General features: G+C 37.4%; 1 protein-coding gene across 8 annotated transcripts in view; it reads right to left on the reverse strand.

The window, feature by feature from the left end:
* Window positions 1-4,390: 4,390 nt before the first annotated feature.
* FMR1 (FMRP translational regulator 1) overlaps window positions 4,391-20,272 on the reverse strand; it is a 31,211-nt gene continuing 15,329 nt past the window's right edge. For 4 of the 8 annotated variants that reach the window (XM_042039891.1, XM_042039887.1, XM_042039884.1 and 1 more), the window contains 8 exons: window positions 19,860-20,030; window positions 19,678-19,756; window positions 17,218-17,327; window positions 13,777-13,863; window positions 10,691-10,886; window positions 9,148-9,327; window positions 8,091-8,173; window positions 4,391-6,351 (listed from right to left, as the gene is read on the reverse strand). In XM_042039891.1, the coding sequence (XP_041895825.1) occupies window positions 6,190-6,351; window positions 8,091-8,173; window positions 9,148-9,327; window positions 10,691-10,886; window positions 13,777-13,863; window positions 17,218-17,327; window positions 19,678-19,756; window positions 19,860-20,030 (1,068 nt within the window). In that variant the 3' untranslated portion in view covers window positions 4,391-6,189. The remainder of the gene's footprint in view (window positions 6,352-8,090; window positions 8,174-9,147; window positions 9,328-10,690; window positions 10,887-13,776; window positions 13,864-17,217; window positions 17,328-19,677; window positions 19,757-19,859; window positions 20,031-20,272) is intronic. The other 4 variants (XM_042039889.1, XM_042039886.1, XM_042039885.1 and 1 more) reach the window with 3 other exon arrangements.

Genomic DNA, 20,272 nt, shown 5'->3' on the forward strand with positions numbered 1-20,272 from the left:
TGCAGCAACTGCAGACTGCCCCAACAACCATGGAACCAAAGCATGTCACAGTGACCACCCCGTGTTCAGGTGCATGGAACAGGATGGACCAACAGAGGGGCCAGAAAAAACTCAAATGTGTTTGGGGAAAAATCAGCCCCTGCTGAGACTGTTGGAAATCCTCTCAAGTCTTCTAATTGACCAAGTTAAAAACAAGTTTATACTTTTACCAATCACACTCCAGTGTACAATACAGAAACATCACCTAATTGTGCAAACTGGGTAATAGATAAGAGATCAAAATACACTCCTCTCAAATAAAAGTTTGGTCAGAATGCTTAAGTTAGAGCTTCTCACTAAGCTGAATTAGTAAGGTAAGAGCATCACACCATTGCTTCCCCAAATATTTGCACACTTGAAACACAAATCTGACACATATCTTTCTTAGACCCGGAAAGCCAACCCCATCCTGGGCTGCATCAAAGGGAACATGGCCACCAGGTCACGGGAGGTGATTCTGCCCCTCTGCTCCACTCTGCAACCAGCTCTGGAGATCTGGCCTGATTTCAGCTGGGATAGAGTTAAATTTTCTTCTTTGTAGCTGGTACAGTGCTGTGCCTTGGACTTAGGATAAGAATAATGTTGAAAACACACCAATGTTCAGTTGTTGCTAAGCAGTTCTTGCTCTCAATCAAGGACTTTTGAGTTCCCATGCTCTGGCAGGGGGCAGGTGCACCAGAAGCCAGGAGGGAATATGGCCAGGACAGCCAACCTGGACTGGCCAGAGAGATATTCCACACCATGGCACATCATGCCCAGTATATAAACTGCAGGAGCTGGCAGAGAGATGCTGAACACTGCCCAGGGATGGGCTGAGCACTGGTCAGTGTATTGAGCAATTGTATTCTGCATCTCTTGTTCCTCTTGGATTTCATCTCACTTGCTCCTTTTCATTACTGTTACTATATTCTACTGTCTTTCAATTACTAAACTATTCTTGTATCAACCCACAATTTTTACTCTTTTGTTTCCCCTGATTCCCATCCCCACTAGGAGGGTGGAGGGGGAAGAGGGCACTGAGTGAGTGAGCAGCTATGTGGTGTTGCTGGCTGGAGTTAAACCGTAAGTTCCCTCATATGATGGACATGAACCTTTTCAAGCTTGTCCAGAGGGCCATGAAGGTGACCAGAGGCCTGGAACAGCTCTGCTGTGAAGAAGCTGTGAGACCTGGGGTTGTTCAGCCTCGAGAAGGCTCTGGGGACACATTAAGGCCCCTTCCAGTACCTGAAGGGGCTACACGAGAAAGATAGGGAAGACTTTTTAGCAGGGCCTATGCAGAAGGACAAAGGGTAACAGTTTCAAACTAAAGAGACTTTCAGTTTAGACTAGATATAAAGATGAAGTTTTTTACAATGAAGGTTGCCCAGAGAAGCTGTAGATGCCCTGTGCCTGGAAGCATTCCAGGCCAGGTTGGATAGAGCTCTGGGCAACTTGGTCTATAAGATGTCCCTGCCCAAGGCAGAGGTTGGAACTAGATGATCTTTAAGGTCCTTTCCAACCCAGACCTTCTAGAATTCTACCACTTCCATTCCGTTTATTAAGGAAAGGCTCTGAATAGACTGGGAGCAGTGTTTTTAAAATATACAGAAGCCTAAAGTGCAGATGCCATCAAATCAGCAGTTCTCCAAATGGATGGGCTGCCTAAAGCAGTTGCAGTTTGCTAGAACAGCCATCTGAACTGACAAGTGAGCCTGAAAAAACTAATATTCACATGCATGTTTTTTTCCCCTCATTTCAGTTAATTGCATGAGTTTAAAAGGTGGCTCTCTTTAACCTCATTTGTATGCAGCATTAGCTTGCTAAAATAAGCAGTAATACACAGTATCCTCAGTTTCATTGTTTCATTCTACACCCAGACTAGACTCAGTCACTCGCAGCAGTACCAATGAGGAGATACTTGGAAATGTCTGATCCACAAGCCTTCCTTTTCTGAAGCATCACCTACATGAGAGTGAGATTTTCCATGCTGATTTATCCCATGGAACACTCCAGACAGTGTGATGCATTTCTGACGTGGGACTTTTCAGACTGCTAAGTCACAGAAAATTGCCCCCCCCCCCCCCCCCCATTTTAAATAGAGAACTTAGTGATTTTACTGCATTTAGGATTGTTGACTCCCCTTGCTGTAGCTGTAGTCTAGGCCTGAGGCTTGGCCTGAATCCATCAGGCAAAAAAGCACATCCAAATCCCAAACCACCCCAAATGTTTGCTATACCATTTCTGCAACAGTCCAGTTCTTAGCATTTATAGACTACATACATGTGATCATTTTTTGCTTTAAATTAACTGCTTTTATTGGAAACCAGTTTCTTAAATTCAGTGCAAAACCGTAAGAAAACATCTTCTCCTACTGAATTTTCAGTAGATACACAAAATTACCTATGATTGTTGCTCTTTCTTATTATCCAATTCCATACAGTACTCAAAGCACACAAAAATTACCGCTTTAAAGTCTATTGTAAAGCAATTTTTAAACAATGTAAAAAAAAGAGTAATTATGGCAACTGACTCATCCGGGTTTAACAGCAATTATTTCTCTATCAAACTGGTTGAGATGAATGACCTTTGTAACTGTGAAAGCACAAGTGACAGATGTGCGATGCATTTTAAAAAAATTATTTGTAGAAAACCAGATTCATCCCCTGATGCAGGCAAAAGATCACAGTCCTCTGTCAAAGACTCAGAAGAGTAAAGAGCTGTTTCTGCAAATCACAGTATAAAAATATGATGTGAAACCCACATTGCGTTTAAGTCTAATGAACCTCTGGCAAGGAAAAACCTTGTGAACAAACTGGAATCTATTCAGAACACTAAGCTCAGGAGGTCTAACCTCACTTTTCCTAACATATATTGAACTGCCTTAATACCTTAACAGCGTAAATGTCCTAGTCACCCCAATTTTTATGGGTTTGAGTATGCCTGGAAAAGTCTCTTTGACTAGCATCTTTGTTAAGTTCAAGTGAACGACGAGCAGGCTCAGGCCACACTACTGTGGAAACAACAAGCTCAGCTTTGTTGCTTTTTAAAAAATAATTTTAAGCAGCCACCAGAATAAGCAACACATCTCCCCCTCCCCTTAACACAGGTATTCCACTGCAAGTCTTGCTGCTTCTGAAAAATACACAAAACCTTTAAAAATACACAGGATAAAAATATTTGAGACTCGCGTTCTCTTGCAAAGCAGCAGAGAACTTAGGAGAACTATGCAGCAGGGTTCCTGAAGTGACTGAAGAATACTCACTGGAAGCTTTTCTCTTTTAATATTCAAAACCGAAGGGTTTTGCAGGGAAACATACTGCAGTTCAGGAAAATAAGCTGCCTTTTACAGTAAGTGCTTGTAGGAAGAAGCAGGGTCTACACTCAGTACCATACTCACAGCACTCAGTGTCCTTCCTGGACTGGGGAAATAAAGCACGGCACACAATATTTGATATCAGAGACAAAAAATGGCTGAACAAGCTCATTGGTAACTGATTCAAATAACTTCTGTATTCGAGAAACTAAACCTAGTACCTTCTTGAACTCATGAGTGCTCATAAAGAGATTTTTATCTGCTTCAAAAAAGCTGAATAAAGTGATTTTTTCCTTGATGAAGTTTTAATAACAACTCTGAAAATCATAACTCCCCACCATCATTAACAAAAATGCATTCAGTGAACAATAGAAAAACAAACTCTGTATTTGTTAATTCAAAGGCTTTGAGCTTAACCCTACTGAATTTAGACTTTGGCATGATTCACAAATACCTCTCACTCTTTCAAAGAACTTTATTTTAAAAATAATTTTAATTCATTAGACCATACTTTATAATAGTTACCATTAGGACGGACCTGAACTCAAGCATCAGACATTTGTTGCACTTTCAAGTTTTGTAACAACATGACTTTTCAAAATAAAAGTGTACATTTAGATTCACAGTTTAATTTGCTGAAACTCAGTAACATTTAAACCACTGGAATACGAACTGAAAGGGATATATGTTAAGTACACAAATACTGCAAAAGGTCATAACCCCCAAACCCACTTGGAAATGGAATGTGGCCAATTAGTCAGACTGGTTTAGTGATTTCACATTTACCTGGGTTAGCACCTCAGTGAACTCAAGCACTGATTGTGAGGAATGAGTGCATGAAGTGTGACCACTCAACAGGTACTGTACCATTCCATGAGGAGACTGTGTCTTCTTGAGCATTATGTGCCGTGTTTTTGAAAACTGGTAATATTTGAGACTTTTCTAAAATGTGTAAATAAACAATGGCTACAGTTAAAGTCTAAACAAAGAAATACTTTCTACTTTCTGTCAGCTGAGATTTTTTAAAGCAATCATTCATAAAGATTGCATCAACATCAGTTAGCAGAGGAAGATCAAACTTTATTGAAACTGCTTGCATACAAAATATATTGCACTATAACCAAACAAATGTCAACATAAAATCCAATCTGTTGTAGCTAATATGTACAGAGAATATTGCCCAAGAGCAGTTACATTACAAGGTCAGTCTACCTTGGTTAATTATCTACAGTATTTTAAACCAAACAGCTTACAGATGATGTGTGCAAGGTACCAATTTCTGTTTTCAAATACTATACATTCCCAAAATAAATAACTAGAAATCAACATTAATGTTTGGCAATACTTTTTAAGACATTTTTATATTTGTTAAATCCTGTGCAGTTCGTTGCCAGTTTTAGTATGCTCACCTGTATGCAAGGAAAAAAAAAGAATGAAGAAAGCAAAGAAACAAAACTCACAAAATACATCAGAGGCAAGGTCAAGTTTGTACAATTCTGTACATAAACAGTGGCTCTCCTTCTGGAGTAATCTGAATAAAAATGGACAAAAATGAAGGTCTTTATGCAGTTGTGCCCAGTAAGTTTAATGTGTGATTAGAAATGAAAGAAAGCACAGCTCATCCCACCACTTCCCACCCTTCCCTGGTGTACAGCTGTACTTTGGATCAAATTCTGTGACACCTTCATATTGGCTGGTAATTAGGACCTTGCAGCTCAAAATATGAAGAACTTTTGTTTTAACCTTCAATAGTTTTGACTACTGTATCTGTACTTGCCAGAGCATGACATGTGGTGACTTTCTTCCTACCTCTCCTGAAATAGCCCCCAAATTAAAATAAGCAATTCAAAAATTTTGGGAGGATGAAAACCATCAATGCTTTAGGCTGGTCATCTGGCCAAACAGCAGGCACACATTACTAGCTTGTGAACATGTTACACTTGTTCCCTCAGTAACAATGAGTTTTTTAGTTTTCCACAATGGAAAGTTTTTTTTTAAATTTTTTTTTTTTAAAAAAAAAGCTTTTGTACTGCCTACAAAGAAAAAAATTACACCCCTTTTTCAATAACACTATTTGCCAAATCTTCAGTGCAAAATAAATTTCCTATTCTTATAACTGCCTAACTGAATGTTTATGTAAGGAAAAAATTATGGAAAGCATGCACTTGTCTATAAAGTACTAACGTCTGACAAGGATTGCTACATATATTTTACATTTAGTGTTACCAACTCATCTTCCCTGATTTCTGCATCCAAATATAATATTCCTACCTGCCAAGATATAAAAAAGGCACAGATCATACAACTTTTTTGCTAATGAAAATGACAATTGTTACATCACACAGATTTCAGGGTCCACCAAAATATTGAAAAAGGTGGACCAGAATGTGAACTGACACAGGACATAAAACGACATAGCATTTCATGAAGAACTGGTAAGTTAGATTGAAAACAGAAGCCAATTTGATTACTGCAAACACTATTTATTCTGAAAATTGAAATTGAGCAGTGAATTTGACCCGATGTGTTAAAATGGTACAACGGAACAGAAAGTTTACCAATGCACAGCTCAGTATTTTTAAAACAAACAAAAAAGAATCTTTCATCGTTTGAACTGCAATATGTACTTGGAAGCGATTTTCGGAAGTTCAGGTATTTTTATGCAAATATTTGAATAACTTCTTATTCTGAAAACAACTGCATACTGTTGATGTTAAAAAAGGCTAACAGAGAACATATGTTCATTTCATGCCCTGCGCCATCTTGCCTACTATTTGTCTTTGGCCTAACAAGTTTCTCTAACATGGAATAGGAATTACTGAAACAGTATAGGAAATATGACTTCAGAGTTATGCAGTTTAGGGGACTCCGTTCACCAGCGGCTGTTGAGCGTCGGCGCTGTCCGTCTTCTCCTTCTTCGGGTTCCGCTCCTTGCCTGCGCGCAGCCGGCTGCCTTCGCTCGAGGTATTCTGTAAGGTTTTAGTGTGGACACTCCTTTCATTATTGCAGTCAATTCTGATCTGGAACAATTCAGAGTTATATAAAGCATTCTCCTCCTTTCCTCCACACCTGGGAGTTCGCTACCTTGGCCAGCCCCTCATGGCTTTGTTAAATGTATCCAGCTCCAATGGAGGGTGTAAATTTCTTTCTGTTCAAAAATGCCACAAACTTGTGACCCAAAAAATCCTCTCTCCATCTTACCTTGGAAGCTAAGAGAAAAACTTCCAGTGTGTTTGTGCACGAAAGAGTTGAATTAATATCAGATGGATCTTTGAAACAGCATTTCAACTTCTAGTAATTTGACTTCCTACTTTTGTATGCAAAAAGGCCCCAAAAGACATAGTGTTATTTCCTGGCAGCTTTTCTGAATCTCAAAAAAATCTACTCAGTCCTTTTTTGAATCTGGAAAAAAAGATCCATTTAATATACCCAAAAAGACTTCTACAGCCTTTTTAAGTGATCATAAAAAACTTCAAGAAAGCATGTTGTAAGCAAATTTTATGCTTGTAAAGGGGGTGAGTGCTTATTCCTTGATATGTAACAAGATTTTTACAACTTGATCAGCCAAATTTCAACAACATGCAAATGCTTATTTTCTTATAACATGTCATTGCATCCAAATCTTGGAGCAACAGATAAAATCCCCCAAGACTTAAGTGCCTTACAGTCTTTTTTTCAGCACCACAATTCCTCACTGCCTACTTCAAACTTTGCAAGTTAATTACTAATTAATTATAAGACTCACATGACCATAATTTATTTTTTGTTCTGCCGTGTTAATTGTTTACACGGCAGATGCATATTCAATTTCTACACCTTTAAGTTCAGCACTCCCACTTGAAAAACTAAGCACCTGGCCACTTGTTCCATTTTGTCCCTTTCTTAACCAGGCTTCCTAAAAAGCAAGCCAAGAGTCATCTCTACATCCCACTGCAACCACAACTCCTGGTACCACCACACAGAGGCAGCAGCTTGCAGCTGCTCATTGCTTCTTCCTCCCAACATAACTCATCCTATGTGGTAAGAGATGGTAGAACGTTTGCAAGTTATCATTTGAAGCAAAAACAGTTTCCATGTGGGGAAACTTAACATAGATACATAAAGTATCAGACTGATAACCTTATGAAACAAAACATTTGAAAAAAAAAGTAGAAATATCTTTTTATAAAGCTTAAAAATATTTAAGGTTACAAGATATTTCAAATCTGTTACTTGAAAGGTTTCTTGATGTGCACTTTTAACTTACTTTCTAGACTGAACAACTTACTTTCTAGACTGAACAGCCTTCAACTGCACGTTTCATTTAGTAGTGAAGGTAGTTTCTGAAGTTTAATCTTTCTTACTCTGAGGATTCTGGCTACAACACACTCTTTATATAGCGTTAAGGATTTTTTTCCCTCAGGTACATAGAAGATAGACAACAATACACAACACAGCAAGAAATAGAAGCTAAAACCAAAACACTAGTAAGAACAAAGAGTGAAACCAAGCTGGTTAGTAAATTCTTGGGACTTGTAACCAGTTTTTCACCAGAAAGAGCTAAACAGCATTAGAAAATTGCATCTTTACACAGCTTGATATATTTAGAGTCCTGAGCACCTGTGTCATTTTGTAACACAACTGTTGTAGATGTGATGAGGGAGTTAAAGAATATGGAATTAAAAGGCTACTGTGTCACTTGCAACCTTGAATATACTACGTTATTATATGATACTAAAGCAATTTTAACAGTATAGACTTCCCATATGAGAAAAGTTACCTCAAGAGATCCGTCTGCTGTTCTCCCTTTTGCCTCTCTTGAGTTACGCTGACGGTTATCTGTTCGCGACTGTTCATCATTGCCTGGAAGAAGAATTCATCAACTAAGCTGTTCAACAAAGACATGATCTTCTTCCACTTAAATTTTACACAAGTACAGTAGGGAATTACTCCATAATTTTCTATCTCATGAACAAATATTACTAACATATAACAACAGTTCTTAAAACTATGGGCCAAGAATCACTAAAGAAAAAGTTCTCAGGTGGTAATGTAGACAAAACCTCAGAGTTTAAAACCACCACAGTTTAAAAAAGACTGACTGCTGACTGAAGAAAAAACACTTCTCAAAATGATTAACCAAAGAAGAGAAGTACACAATCAGTACTGTTTAATATCTTTACATTTTTAATGCCCTATAAGCTTCCTAAATTACACATTACCTTTTTACAAGAAAATCTTACTAAGCAGCACCTATACTTTGAAAAAGAAACATTTCAAGAAAAAAGCAGAGCAGTAGATGGAAGTATTTAAATAAATATAATGAAACACCATATGTTTGAAATATATATATATATATTTAACTTTTTAAAGTTCTCCCATCTTACTTTTGCCTGGTCCTTTTCACTAAACACATAAATTGCAATATTATCCTGTTCCATGAAAATCAAATACAAGAAGATGTAAATATGGACAGCTGAATGAGGAATACAGATTTTAAAAGATTTTTCTGTATTTACAGACAAACTAGAATTTGATTCCTTGATGTCCATGTGTGATGATGGCACAGATCACAATCTTGAGTCAAGAAGCATTTTAAGAAAACAAGTGATAGAGGAAACTCCCCCAAAATAAAGCAGGTCAAAAAGCATTATTCCCCTCTGCTCAACATTAACACATCTGAAACAAAATTCTCCATTTAAAAGACTGACAAAATGAAGAGAAGTCAGGAGAGGCCAGCAGGTGGGGAGGTTGGAGCAGATGAGAAAAGGAGCACAAGTGGGTCTGCTTTAGGATTCCCACACCCACACCTGTTTCCAAAAGGAGCCTCCATTTACCTTTGAATCCTCCGCGCCCCCTCCCGCCTTGGCCTCTGGCGCCGCCGCCGCGCCTCCGCCCGTCCCCCCTGCGCAGGTAATTGTCCCGCTCCTCCTCTGCCGGGGCCGCCGACCAATCGCTCAGCTCGTCTCTGTGATCAGACTCTGTTTCAGAAGCATTTGATGCTTCAGAATTAGTTCCTATCAAGAGGATGAAAAAAATCCAAACACGCCAGTGTAGCTTAGCATGAAATTACTAGAGTATAATGCAAAATGTATATATTTAAAATTTTTCTTCTTTTTTTGTTAATAAACAGTTCCGTGATTTTTCTGCCTCCCAACCTCTATAACATACATAATACAGAAAGGTGCATAATATATATTACTTCAAAATTCAAGACAGACTAATAAAAGTTGTGTGTTTAAGGCTAAATAATTAAGTGTGCCACATGCTTAAAATTGGTGTTATCAGTACATCAACAGATTATTGAGCGTACTATAAGATGTAATAAAAGTCTATTAAAATACAAATGTAATAGACTAGACTCCTTCATATTTCTAAAACTGAAAGTTCTGAATATAACCTGTCCTGTCTCCTCTCATCACTGCAACTCATCTACGAAAAGAAAAAAATTCCAACATGAAACAGCCTGTAACAGACTACAAAAGCAGAGAACAAAGTCAAAATGCTAAAAATGTATCAAATCAAATAAATGGCCAGTACAATTTTTCGAATTAACAGACCACCTTTATTGACAAAAGCGGGTTCTTTCCCCATGTTTCCCCCCACAACCCATACTATTAGGAAAGTGAATTCACATCTTCTAAAAATAGTAGACATAACAAAAACATTAATTTTGTATGATGCAGAATGTAAGCTAAGATCTTCTTATAAAGCTCACACTACAGGCCTTTCAGTCAGGACAAACACCAGCTGACCTACATTATGGATAATATATATATATTTATATATTACATATAGTGTACACATATACATATATGTATCTATATTATATAAGTAATAGATTGCTCTGAAGTAGCACAATCTAGAAAACTATTCATTAATGAATTATCCAAGGTTTCAAAGAGGAACACGCTATTTTGGTGACTATGGTCTTCTAGTAAAAACATAAAAGTTCGATTTAATATGATGAAAATAGCTTTTCTGTAAATTGAGCTACACAGTATTTTCACCTACAAATATTTGTATTAGGATGGACTCACACAGACTTAAATGAAAACGGAGACTTCATTGATAGGAATTGTTTGAAATACAGATAGAGTAACAATCCTTGCCCTAAGGTCGTCAGGGAATAACTAGATATGCTCCGTAATGTAGAAGAGAGAAGCATGCTGTAAGAAGGAACTGCGTGGAACAAAGTGTAGATTACAGGAAAGCACTACACTTTGGAGTATTTTCTACACCATAAAGCTCAATATAATCTTCAAATATTAATACTCAATACTGACTGCATTTTTAACAGCTCTAAGTCCAGTCTTTTTCAAGAAATCACGAGACCACTAGGCCACTGTGAGAACTCCAAGTGTCCTTGCAGGTACCTACCTGAAGCATAGCCTGGCCCACGCCGGCTGTGCCCGCGGTTTCTGTAGGGCCGGCTGCCACGGCCGAGGCCCGGCCCATCGTCGGTCATGTACCCTTTGTCCTTGTCCGTGCGGTTTGGGGGGGGCCTGGAAGTGGCTCCAATCTGTCGCAGTTGCTCATCAATTTGCAATCTTTCCAAACGCAGCTGGTCCACTTCCTGTGCAAACACAAGCCCAGCAAGTCATGTACAACCACTATTTAACCATCTGCACATGCAGACATGTGGGTCTCAGAAAGAAAATACATTGAAGTATTGCAACTGATGATCTATTTAATACTCAAACAGCAATTCAGCTTTGAGAATAACTTGTTTAACAGAAAGACTTTCAAATGTTCTAATCTGTGTGCTACTAATACAATTCTCCCTGTGGCACAGTTGACAAGTTGAGGTTTGTTTCAAACATTTATCAAGAAAAAGCACTCAGATGGGAACACAAGCTCCTTACACTGCTGCACATAACGAATACCAAATTTATTAAGCAATTCTGATGTAACAGAATTGTTTCGTAAAAAGGCACTCAGCTGTTATACTCTACATAATGAAAATGAACAGTATGAGGGATGGGAGGAAGCATAAAAGCATAGAGCAAAGTCTTGTAACTCAGGCATAGAGGCACCAGCACACAGCACCCTCACCATACACAACTAGGTAAAAGAGATACAGTAACTCATATTCATGGACTACCTTTGCCATTTCAGATGTTATCTAGCTCACATCAGAGCGGCAATCACCTTTTCTTTTTTTTTTTTTTAATTGGGGAGAAAACTATTGATGGAAGTTTCACTGTGATACTGGGGTCCTCTGCAGGTCACCTAGATAAGCTAGGACTTTGGTAAGATGCTGTAGCACTCAGGGATGCATTCCATCAGGTCCCATTAACTTGGTGTATATCCCTTCTCTCCCCCTTAAGATGTTCCCAAACTCAATCTTCCTTTAGAAAGACTAAGTCTTTGTTCCCCCACACTCTCCTATTGGTACCAGGGAGCTGGTGTTCGTTAGGACAAATCTTATAAATAAAGAAACCAAAACCGAGGATGACATTCAGTACCTCATCCTTCTCGTTTGTGAGCAGGTTCCATCCTCCATCCAGCAGCAGGCCTGCATTTTCTTTGGTATTCCTTTTGCTGCCAATATACCTGTAGAAGCCCTGCCTGTTTCCCTTCACATCCCTTGTCATATTCAACTCCAGATGGACTTCAGCTTTCCCAAACTCATCCCTGCACACTCAAATTGTGTCTTTATACTCCTCCTGAGTCACCTGTCCTTACTTTGCTCCTTGTACCCTCTTTTTTTTTCTATATTAGTTTAGCCACAGGCTCCTTGTTGATCCCTGAAGGCCTCCTGTTACTTTTGTGTGACCACCTGCATATCAAGATGGACTATTCTTGAGCTTGGAGAAGGTGATGTTTTAAGAGGCAGCTCTTGCAAACCTGTTTTTTCTTACAGGAACGTATTCTATGGGATTCTTCCAAGCAGACTCCTGAGCAGGCCAAAGTCTGGGACTGTGAATCCTGGTATTAGTCTTTTCTCTCAAGATCCTGAAAATTCACTACAGTCACTCCAGCCAACTCTGCTTTCTTTGCTTTATAGAGAAATTCATGACTCTGAGCTGACATAGTACATTTGATGCTGATGCACTACTATGTATCTTTTACAAAACACTTCCTTAATAATCTTTGCCTGGAGGCATAAAAACATGAACATCTTAGAGGAACAAGTCCATCCCACTTCTTCTCAGTGCAGTGAAGGACATTATTCTGAGTAATAATCCAACAGGCCACAAAGGTAACATTTTGTGTGTTTATGTTTACTGGGATGAGAAGGCCAAGATAAAACCTCCAAGATAAGAATCTATTGAGTAGTTATCCCATAGACTGATGAACACTTGTTCGTGACCTCCTGTTCTGGAAGGCTGGAGAGCACTAAGACAAAGTGACCACAGTTAACGATGAACTGATCAATCTGAAATAAAATTGCTGGGCTATTCAACACCTTCAACTACCTTGTCAGTACTCATTTAAGTACTGACTCACATGCAAGTACCCATTTTAGGCAGGCAAAGAAGTTTAAACCAGAAATATCTTCTCAAATCATAGTAAGCATGCAAGAAAGGAACTTGATTTTTAGTGCTAGTTTTCACCTGGTCCTTCTCTGCCTCTACCTTGTGACAGCTGCAGAGCTGCTGTACCTCTGCTCCAGAGGAGTGACAAAAGCAGGATTAAAAGGTGAATTGACTGAGTAGGTCAGAAAACAAGTTGTTTCTTCTCCTAACTTCTATGATTACCTGTACTGAGAAGTTTAACAATGTATAGAAATTTCAGCATTCTAAAGATTCACTGATAGCTACTGCACTGACTGGATATGTATCAAATCATGAATGGTCTGAAGGCTTCAAAAGAGATGCAAGACTTTATTTAATTGAATGAACTCAAAGCTGTCCCTACTGTTAGATCTGGCCCTGCCATCAAAGATTGGGCACCTGGCCACAACCACCACAGGGCAAAAGTAACTATAAGCAAAAATGTGGGATATTTTTTGCTCCCTATAGACATCCACATGCATCACCATGCATCACAGACTACTGGGGAAGTTACGGAGCAAAGAGGCAAACACAACATATAAAGCTGAGTTGCCTACAAACATACTAAGGTATGAAATGTCAATTCATTACAGAAAAAGTAGTCTAGTGTTTTTGCATTTAAAAAAATGCTCACTCTATACAATATTGTGCATGGAAGGCTGTTTACTTTGCAGCTGCATAAAGGACTGACAACTCCCTCGTATGTAAAGTTAGCAGCACATTTTGGGATGAATTTTTTAAAATTTTCTTACTCTTTTGTAATTTGCATTCTGAAAAAAGTTGTTTGTCATACCATCCTTCAGACAAATTATTATTTTATTAAAAATATTCCATTTTTAGACAGAAAACCTGTTATAATACCAATTTTTCAACAGCCTCAGGGCCTGAACAGATTATCATCATACCGTTACCATCTTAAGTATTAATAGAATAAAATCAGTGGTAAAGCAGCATCATTATCCTCACCTTTAAATAATTAAGATGATAATCCAGAAGAACAGTTGCATTAGTGATGCTATCCTTGGTTCCTACGAACACAAATGGTACCATGCCCTAAAACACAGAAAGAATAGTCCTTGGTTATTGATTAGGCATTGAATTCTGAAGAGAACTGAACTTATTACTGTAAAACTTGAAAACAATTCTTACACCGTGCATAAGCATAAATTAAAAAGTGAGACAACAGTATATTTAAATTCTGATATTGACTACATCACATAGTCTAATTCCCTTTATGCAAAGACCTTTTTTCAATAAGCAGATTTAGATCATTTGCATCACAAAGCCAACATTTATTTTTCTGAACAAGTGAAGAAGAGTCAATTTAGAACACTTTATGTTTTCTCCCTTCAAAATAATACCACCTTTGCTGATCGCAACCATTCTCTAACACCAGCTGCTTTTGGTCTATCTTTGATCTTTTAAAAAAGTAAATCAAATTAACATTGTGTCATAAAACAAAACCTGATCCTTCTTGACAACCTCTACAGTTGTAAAGACAAAGCCAAAAAATATTCAAGACAGAGTTAGTACTTCAGGCGATGATTTCTAACGTACAGTTCTTCTACCCTTCAAGCATGTTAAGCAATTCAACAAATATGAGGAAAATATAAATCTGGAAATTCTAAAGTCTGAAATTAGGACATGGAGAAAAACACCTAAGGATTAACTTAGGGAGCCAAAGCAGGTGAAAAAAAAAAAAAAATCTATCTAAAAGGGCCTCACAGAGTGTGGAAAGCAAAGGAAATCATACAAGGACAATTTCCACACCAAAACTTCTGACAATTAGACAGGTCCATGCAGCGTTTCAGAGGTGTGAGTGCAGCCCACACAGGCCCAAGGAGTGGACTGTTCCAGCAGCTGCAGCCTCACCCTGGCAGGAGAAGCTTCACTGTGGACTGCAGAAGTTAACCTGAGCATCTCCAACTCTCAGCTGCTGAAGCCCATGCCACTGCAGCCCAGAGCCTGCCACACCTACTGGATTATCTCAAATATTGTTTTGCTATCTCATCATTACCTCCAAAGAAGCCTTTAATTTTAACTGTACACACACCCTTTACAAAACTGCATTCCAAAGGAAGGTTTGCTGCACAAGTGAAATGATTTGAGATACAAATGTCTTAAAAAATAAAAGCATAGTATGCCAAGGTTCCCCAAGAATGGCCAGTCTCTAATTTGTCTCCGCTTTTAAAGTCTTGTTTTGGCTTTTTTTTTCTTCCCCCCTCCCTTTCTTTTACATACAAGAACCTTACACATCTACATTAAGTAACCAGGAAAAATAATATATACACTCTAGTCCTAAGGAACCTCAACATTAACACTAACTTTCATTGAGCATTAGAAATTCTTTAGCCACAGGCATTGTTGACTGAAATGTTTTATTATCTGGGGTATTTTAAGTTTCATAAATATTTTATACAACCTGATAAAGAGCAGTGAAATTTCTACTAAACTGGCATTAACTGGCTCACGGTATCAATTATTAAACGATGACAAGACAAATGATTTAAAGGGCATTTAAGGAAACGGCTTGCTGTTGCTTTTGGCAGTGGATTCAAGGTATAGAATGCCAGCTATTAAGAATATGAGCCAGTAACTATGTCAGCCATACAAAAGCACCAAAGTGCTTATTTATTGAATCTTATTTTTGTCTTCAAAGCAAAAGTACCTATGTTCAACTTGGCTGCAGTGGGGAATTCTGAGCACACCATACGTGCATAAATAAAATCAGAGATAAAAATAATACATATTACTGTAACAAACAGTACCTATCTCATTTTAAAAATATGAAAAGCCTGAAGATCTCCTGCTATAAAATTATGGGATGTATAAAACTGCACTTGAAACTAATGGGCAGTATTCTAACGTCTCAGTCAAATAAAAACAACCAAATGCTGTATTAAAATTTAACTGAACTACTGTACACGAAAAAGGGCTGCATTATCCAAATTGACACATGAGAAGATTATTTGCGTTTCATAGCTGAAATAAAGCTGCATTCAATTTACAAGTACTAACTCTTACCTGTTAAAGTCTGATCTCAGGTTTCTCTATTGCACCTGGTATGACACAACTAACACATGAAGCAGTGCAAGCAATGCTAGTATTAGAAATGTCATTAACAGGTAAAACAGAAGTACGACTGCAGAGCTCGACAGGTAAAAAAGATCTTTCAAGATAATCCTTAAAAGCTGCATTTTGGACAGAAAAATGTAAGCAAATCAGCTTTTTCAAGTCAGAATTAAAAAAAAAAAAGAAATCCAGACATACTCCCTGCAGCCATGAGTACCGGCTCTTTTACCCTTCTGCGATTCTCCAGCCTGCAGCAATAGCAGCACCCTCTCGCTTATTAAACTAATTCCGTTTTGTGCTGCAGGAATTTAGCATTAGAAATGAAATGCAATAGACCACCAAGACCTTTAAGTCTAAATATTGACCATTTTAGCTTTTCAGACAGATGTAAAACTAGTAAAATAGTAAAAAGCCCTTACTTAATTGCTTAGCCACTCTTTACAGAAAGATAGAAATTGGATTGTGGGTTTTCAGTAAGTCTTACAGTGAAAAACAGAAGAGGAAATTACTACTCAAGCATAAACATAAGGCTTCCAGAAACCATATTTCTTATCTTATCCGAAGTAGCAAAGGTTCTTAACTGGTACATATTTGGATTTTGAGGTAAATCAAAGGCAGTTCAATTTTCTTTAAGCACATTTCATGTCTGAAACTGCAGGGAGTTTTTTTGCACTGAGATGTTGTTAAAACCTTCATGCTTCATGTCTTTTTCTGTACCTGCAACCTTGCCCCTCAATGCAGCCCCACACAGGTGCCTCAAATTACTGTGCTTGAGACTTCGTTCAGTCCCTTTACAAGGCTGACAGCCTTCCTGTGCAAATCTGGAGTTTCACAATGTTCATGCTTGTTTTTTCTTTAGATTACAATTTACAGGCTATTGTGAACCTAGGTAATATTTTTTAAAAAGAGAGATTTAACATAAAGCACCGGTTTTTCATTTCAACATAAGAAATTGCTAATGAAAAATTAAACCTGGTAAAAATTTAAAAAATCAAACTCAAAGCCAATCAATGAATGAAACCAGCAAGTTTCATATCTATGGATTTATAGCCTAGCACATGCTGGGAAATGTCATTGCTTCCAACAGGAACAACATGAAATCTCTAAGAAGGTGCACCACCAATAAATTTCACAAAGCATTTTCTAAAACAGGTAAGTCAAATTTATATAAAAATGCCCCTCAGCATTAATAGGAAAAGACAGAATCCATCAGGAAACGCACATTAATTAACACTTTATCTCACCACTACAAAGATACAAGGAAGAATTTATTTTATCACTCGGTAGAATATAACCAATTAACATAAAGAAAAATTATCATAACTGAAAACATACCTCTTCTTGTGGAATATTTTTATCATTTTCAGCCTCAATTCTCACTCTTACAACGCCGGATTTGTCCACTATTTCCTGAATCAGTTTTCCATTTTTTCCTATTACTTTTCCTGCAGAAAGAACATACAGAACATTCCACCTTTATGATTTTCCCCCAAACCTGAGAGCATTGCTATACTCTAATTAGACAAGACTATTTAAGGACCAGTGCAAGAACTTGTCCAAAATGCCTTAATCCTCTACAACAAAGATTTAGTTAACAAGCCACAAACTAAAATGCCCACAAAGCTTGTGGTGTTAACTTACCACACACTGGTAACAGAAATATTCAGTACCTTGAATTCTTATTTGGCTCTGCTTTGGTAGGTTTAAAATAACTTCAGTGAATTACAAACATTGCTGTTTGCATTTAAAACATCCAACCAAAACCCAAAAAAATCCTTTTATAGCGCCCTAACATTTGCTTTAACTACTTCTTGGGTAACCAAAACTTAGTTCATTTACAAAATTTTAGTTGATCAAATACTAACAAAGATACTATTTCAGGCAGATGTAAAATTCTCTAAAACTGAGTTTTTTAGACATTTTTACTGGTAGTTTATAATTCACTAAAAAGTCAAAGATAAAAATGGAAAGAAATTATACTCCAGTGCCAGTAATGCAGACATGTATCTTCTGAAGCAGACACACTAGTGTGAGACAAGGGAAATGAAAATTTAGGTCTCTCCAATCTCAGCAAAACAACATGCTGCCTGCAAACTGGCAGGAAAACTAAGCTGCTTGGGATGTGATGAGGTAGAGCCATGTCCTTCAAACACAGCATTCAAGAAAAGCTTAAAAGAGTGATGTCAAAGATGTTTCCTGCATGTAACAAAACAAAGTATTTTCATTTAACAAACTGCTGGAAAACTTAAAACATGATCTTTTTTCATAGTCACATCATTAAAACAAAGGTAAAAAACCCCACATGCATAACAGCTAATGTTTGTTTGATAAAACTAATCCATGAAGAACAAATTAAATGCCACTTTTAGTCACAACAGACTCCATTGGTTCTATCATTCACAGCTAAATAAATTTTCATTTCTGTGTTTCAACTTTTCTAGCATGAATATTCGCAGAAAACACGACAAATTATGGCCAGTAAGTTCCTCCTCAATGACAAAGGCTGTTCTGAGTATCAAAAACTACTTCTGAGTACTTTATTTCATACTCTATTACTGGCAAATGGAACAGCAGCTTACCTGTTAGCTTACCTAATAAATGTAAAAAAGCCTTGGTATTGATTTAAAAAAGTCAAGTAAATCAAACAAAACCCCCAAAACCTCCACAACTTACATCAGTTACTCCAATCAAAGTTTTTGTTAGGATTTAGCAGCACACACAAATATTTTAAAATAAAAATTTCCATACAGTCTTTAAAAAATATGAAACATCTTGGGTGGGTGTCTTTGGGGTTTTTTTGTTCAGTTTGAATTTTTAAAAAATATAATTAAATAGAAAAAACCAGTTGTTTTCATAGATTAAAAAAAATCAGTACATATACATATAGAAGCCTGCATTTTTAAAGCAAATTATTAGGAATTTTAAAAGCCAAATTATTAAACATAGCTTATTTCAGACATAACATAGGGTTCAGCCAAAGTTATATTCTAAAGGATCCAGGTCAAGAATTAAGAGCAGAAATGAAAACCTGCCAAAAAAATATAATTGCTAAGTTCTAAAGAGAAACAGACTTTAAGACCTCAAATTAAAATAACAATGGCAGCTTATCATTTTCACTTATCACCAGTAGAACCAGGAGGGAGAAGGGAAGGGAAAACTACTGCTTTTAATCAATTCCAGAGCTGAGCTGCCACTTTTCTTAGTACTTGTCCCACTGCAGAATTTCACACTGCTTCAACACCAGCTTTCATACACTACTTGACAACCTATTAAAGCATTTGCTGTTAGGGCTATGTTATACCATAAAGTATTTTCTCTGCTCTTTTCTACTGAATGAAATCACGTATTTTTATTTTGCTTTGTAGCATCAAAAGCTCATTAAAAGTTTTCTTCACATACACAAGGCTGCATGTGCTCTTAAGCACTTTTTTCGGTGTTTGGCAATGGAACTATTTTAGATTTTCTTTGAGCTATTTCCTTCATCACTGATACCTAACTCCTAGTTCATCCCACAGTGCTGCTTCTAAACATACCTTAAAAGGACAGGGGGGGAAAAAAGACAAATATAAGTCAAAGAAATTATTTAAAATATACTAGGAAAATATGAGACTGCAGATTCATCTGCTGTATAGCTGAACTAATGTCTGGACATGTTTGGGGGAAGTAATTCTCTGGTTTAATCCATACACTATTCTGCCTTGTACTTCAACATCAGCACATTGCTTCTAGTTTAGGGCAGTTCTCAGAAGGCATTTTTCCTTACTATCACAGAGGTAGCCTCCAAAACGGACATACCTACTAAATTCCTTGGGACCTGAATGACGTCTTCAGCAAATTCAAGGTAACTTCTTGCCTTTTTCACCGCATCTTGATCCTACAATAGAAAGATGCACAAGATACAAGATTCATTTCCCCCAAGGTTTTTGTTTGCTTGTTTCTTTCAGGTATTTTCTGAAACAATAAAGGAGGGAACTCACCTCTCCATAAATATGGAATGTACAAGTATCTTCATCAAGATCAATGGCAGTTACTCCAGGGACTTTTCTGGCTTGTTGAATATTAGCACCATGAGTGCCAATGGCCAAACCCATTAGGTCTTCACGTACAACAAACTGTTCATGGAACCGGGATGCAAGTTGCCTAGAACTCTGAAGAAAAATCTAATGTCAGCTCACTTTGATTGTCAGTACACTGGAAAGAGAAATCAACATAACTTTCAAGCCTATTTTTCAATCAGGTGCTCAGCCTACTTTTTATTTAATCAATCCTTTTAATGCACTTTTTTTAGCTTCAAAAACACTGAAGAGTCTCCTTCAGAAGTCTTTTAAATACTAACATAAGGCTGGCCTCTAGCTGTGTTGACACCTCTATTTTGAATTACCTTTTAATA

This window comes from Corvus kubaryi, unplaced genomic scaffold (genome assembly GCF_017639235.1).
Source record: "Corvus kubaryi isolate FWS band 111438036 unplaced genomic scaffold, C.kubaryi_AGA036_p1.0 37395, whole genome shotgun sequence".
NCBI classification, from domain to species: domain Eukaryota; kingdom Metazoa; phylum Chordata; class Aves; order Passeriformes; family Corvidae; genus Corvus; species Corvus kubaryi.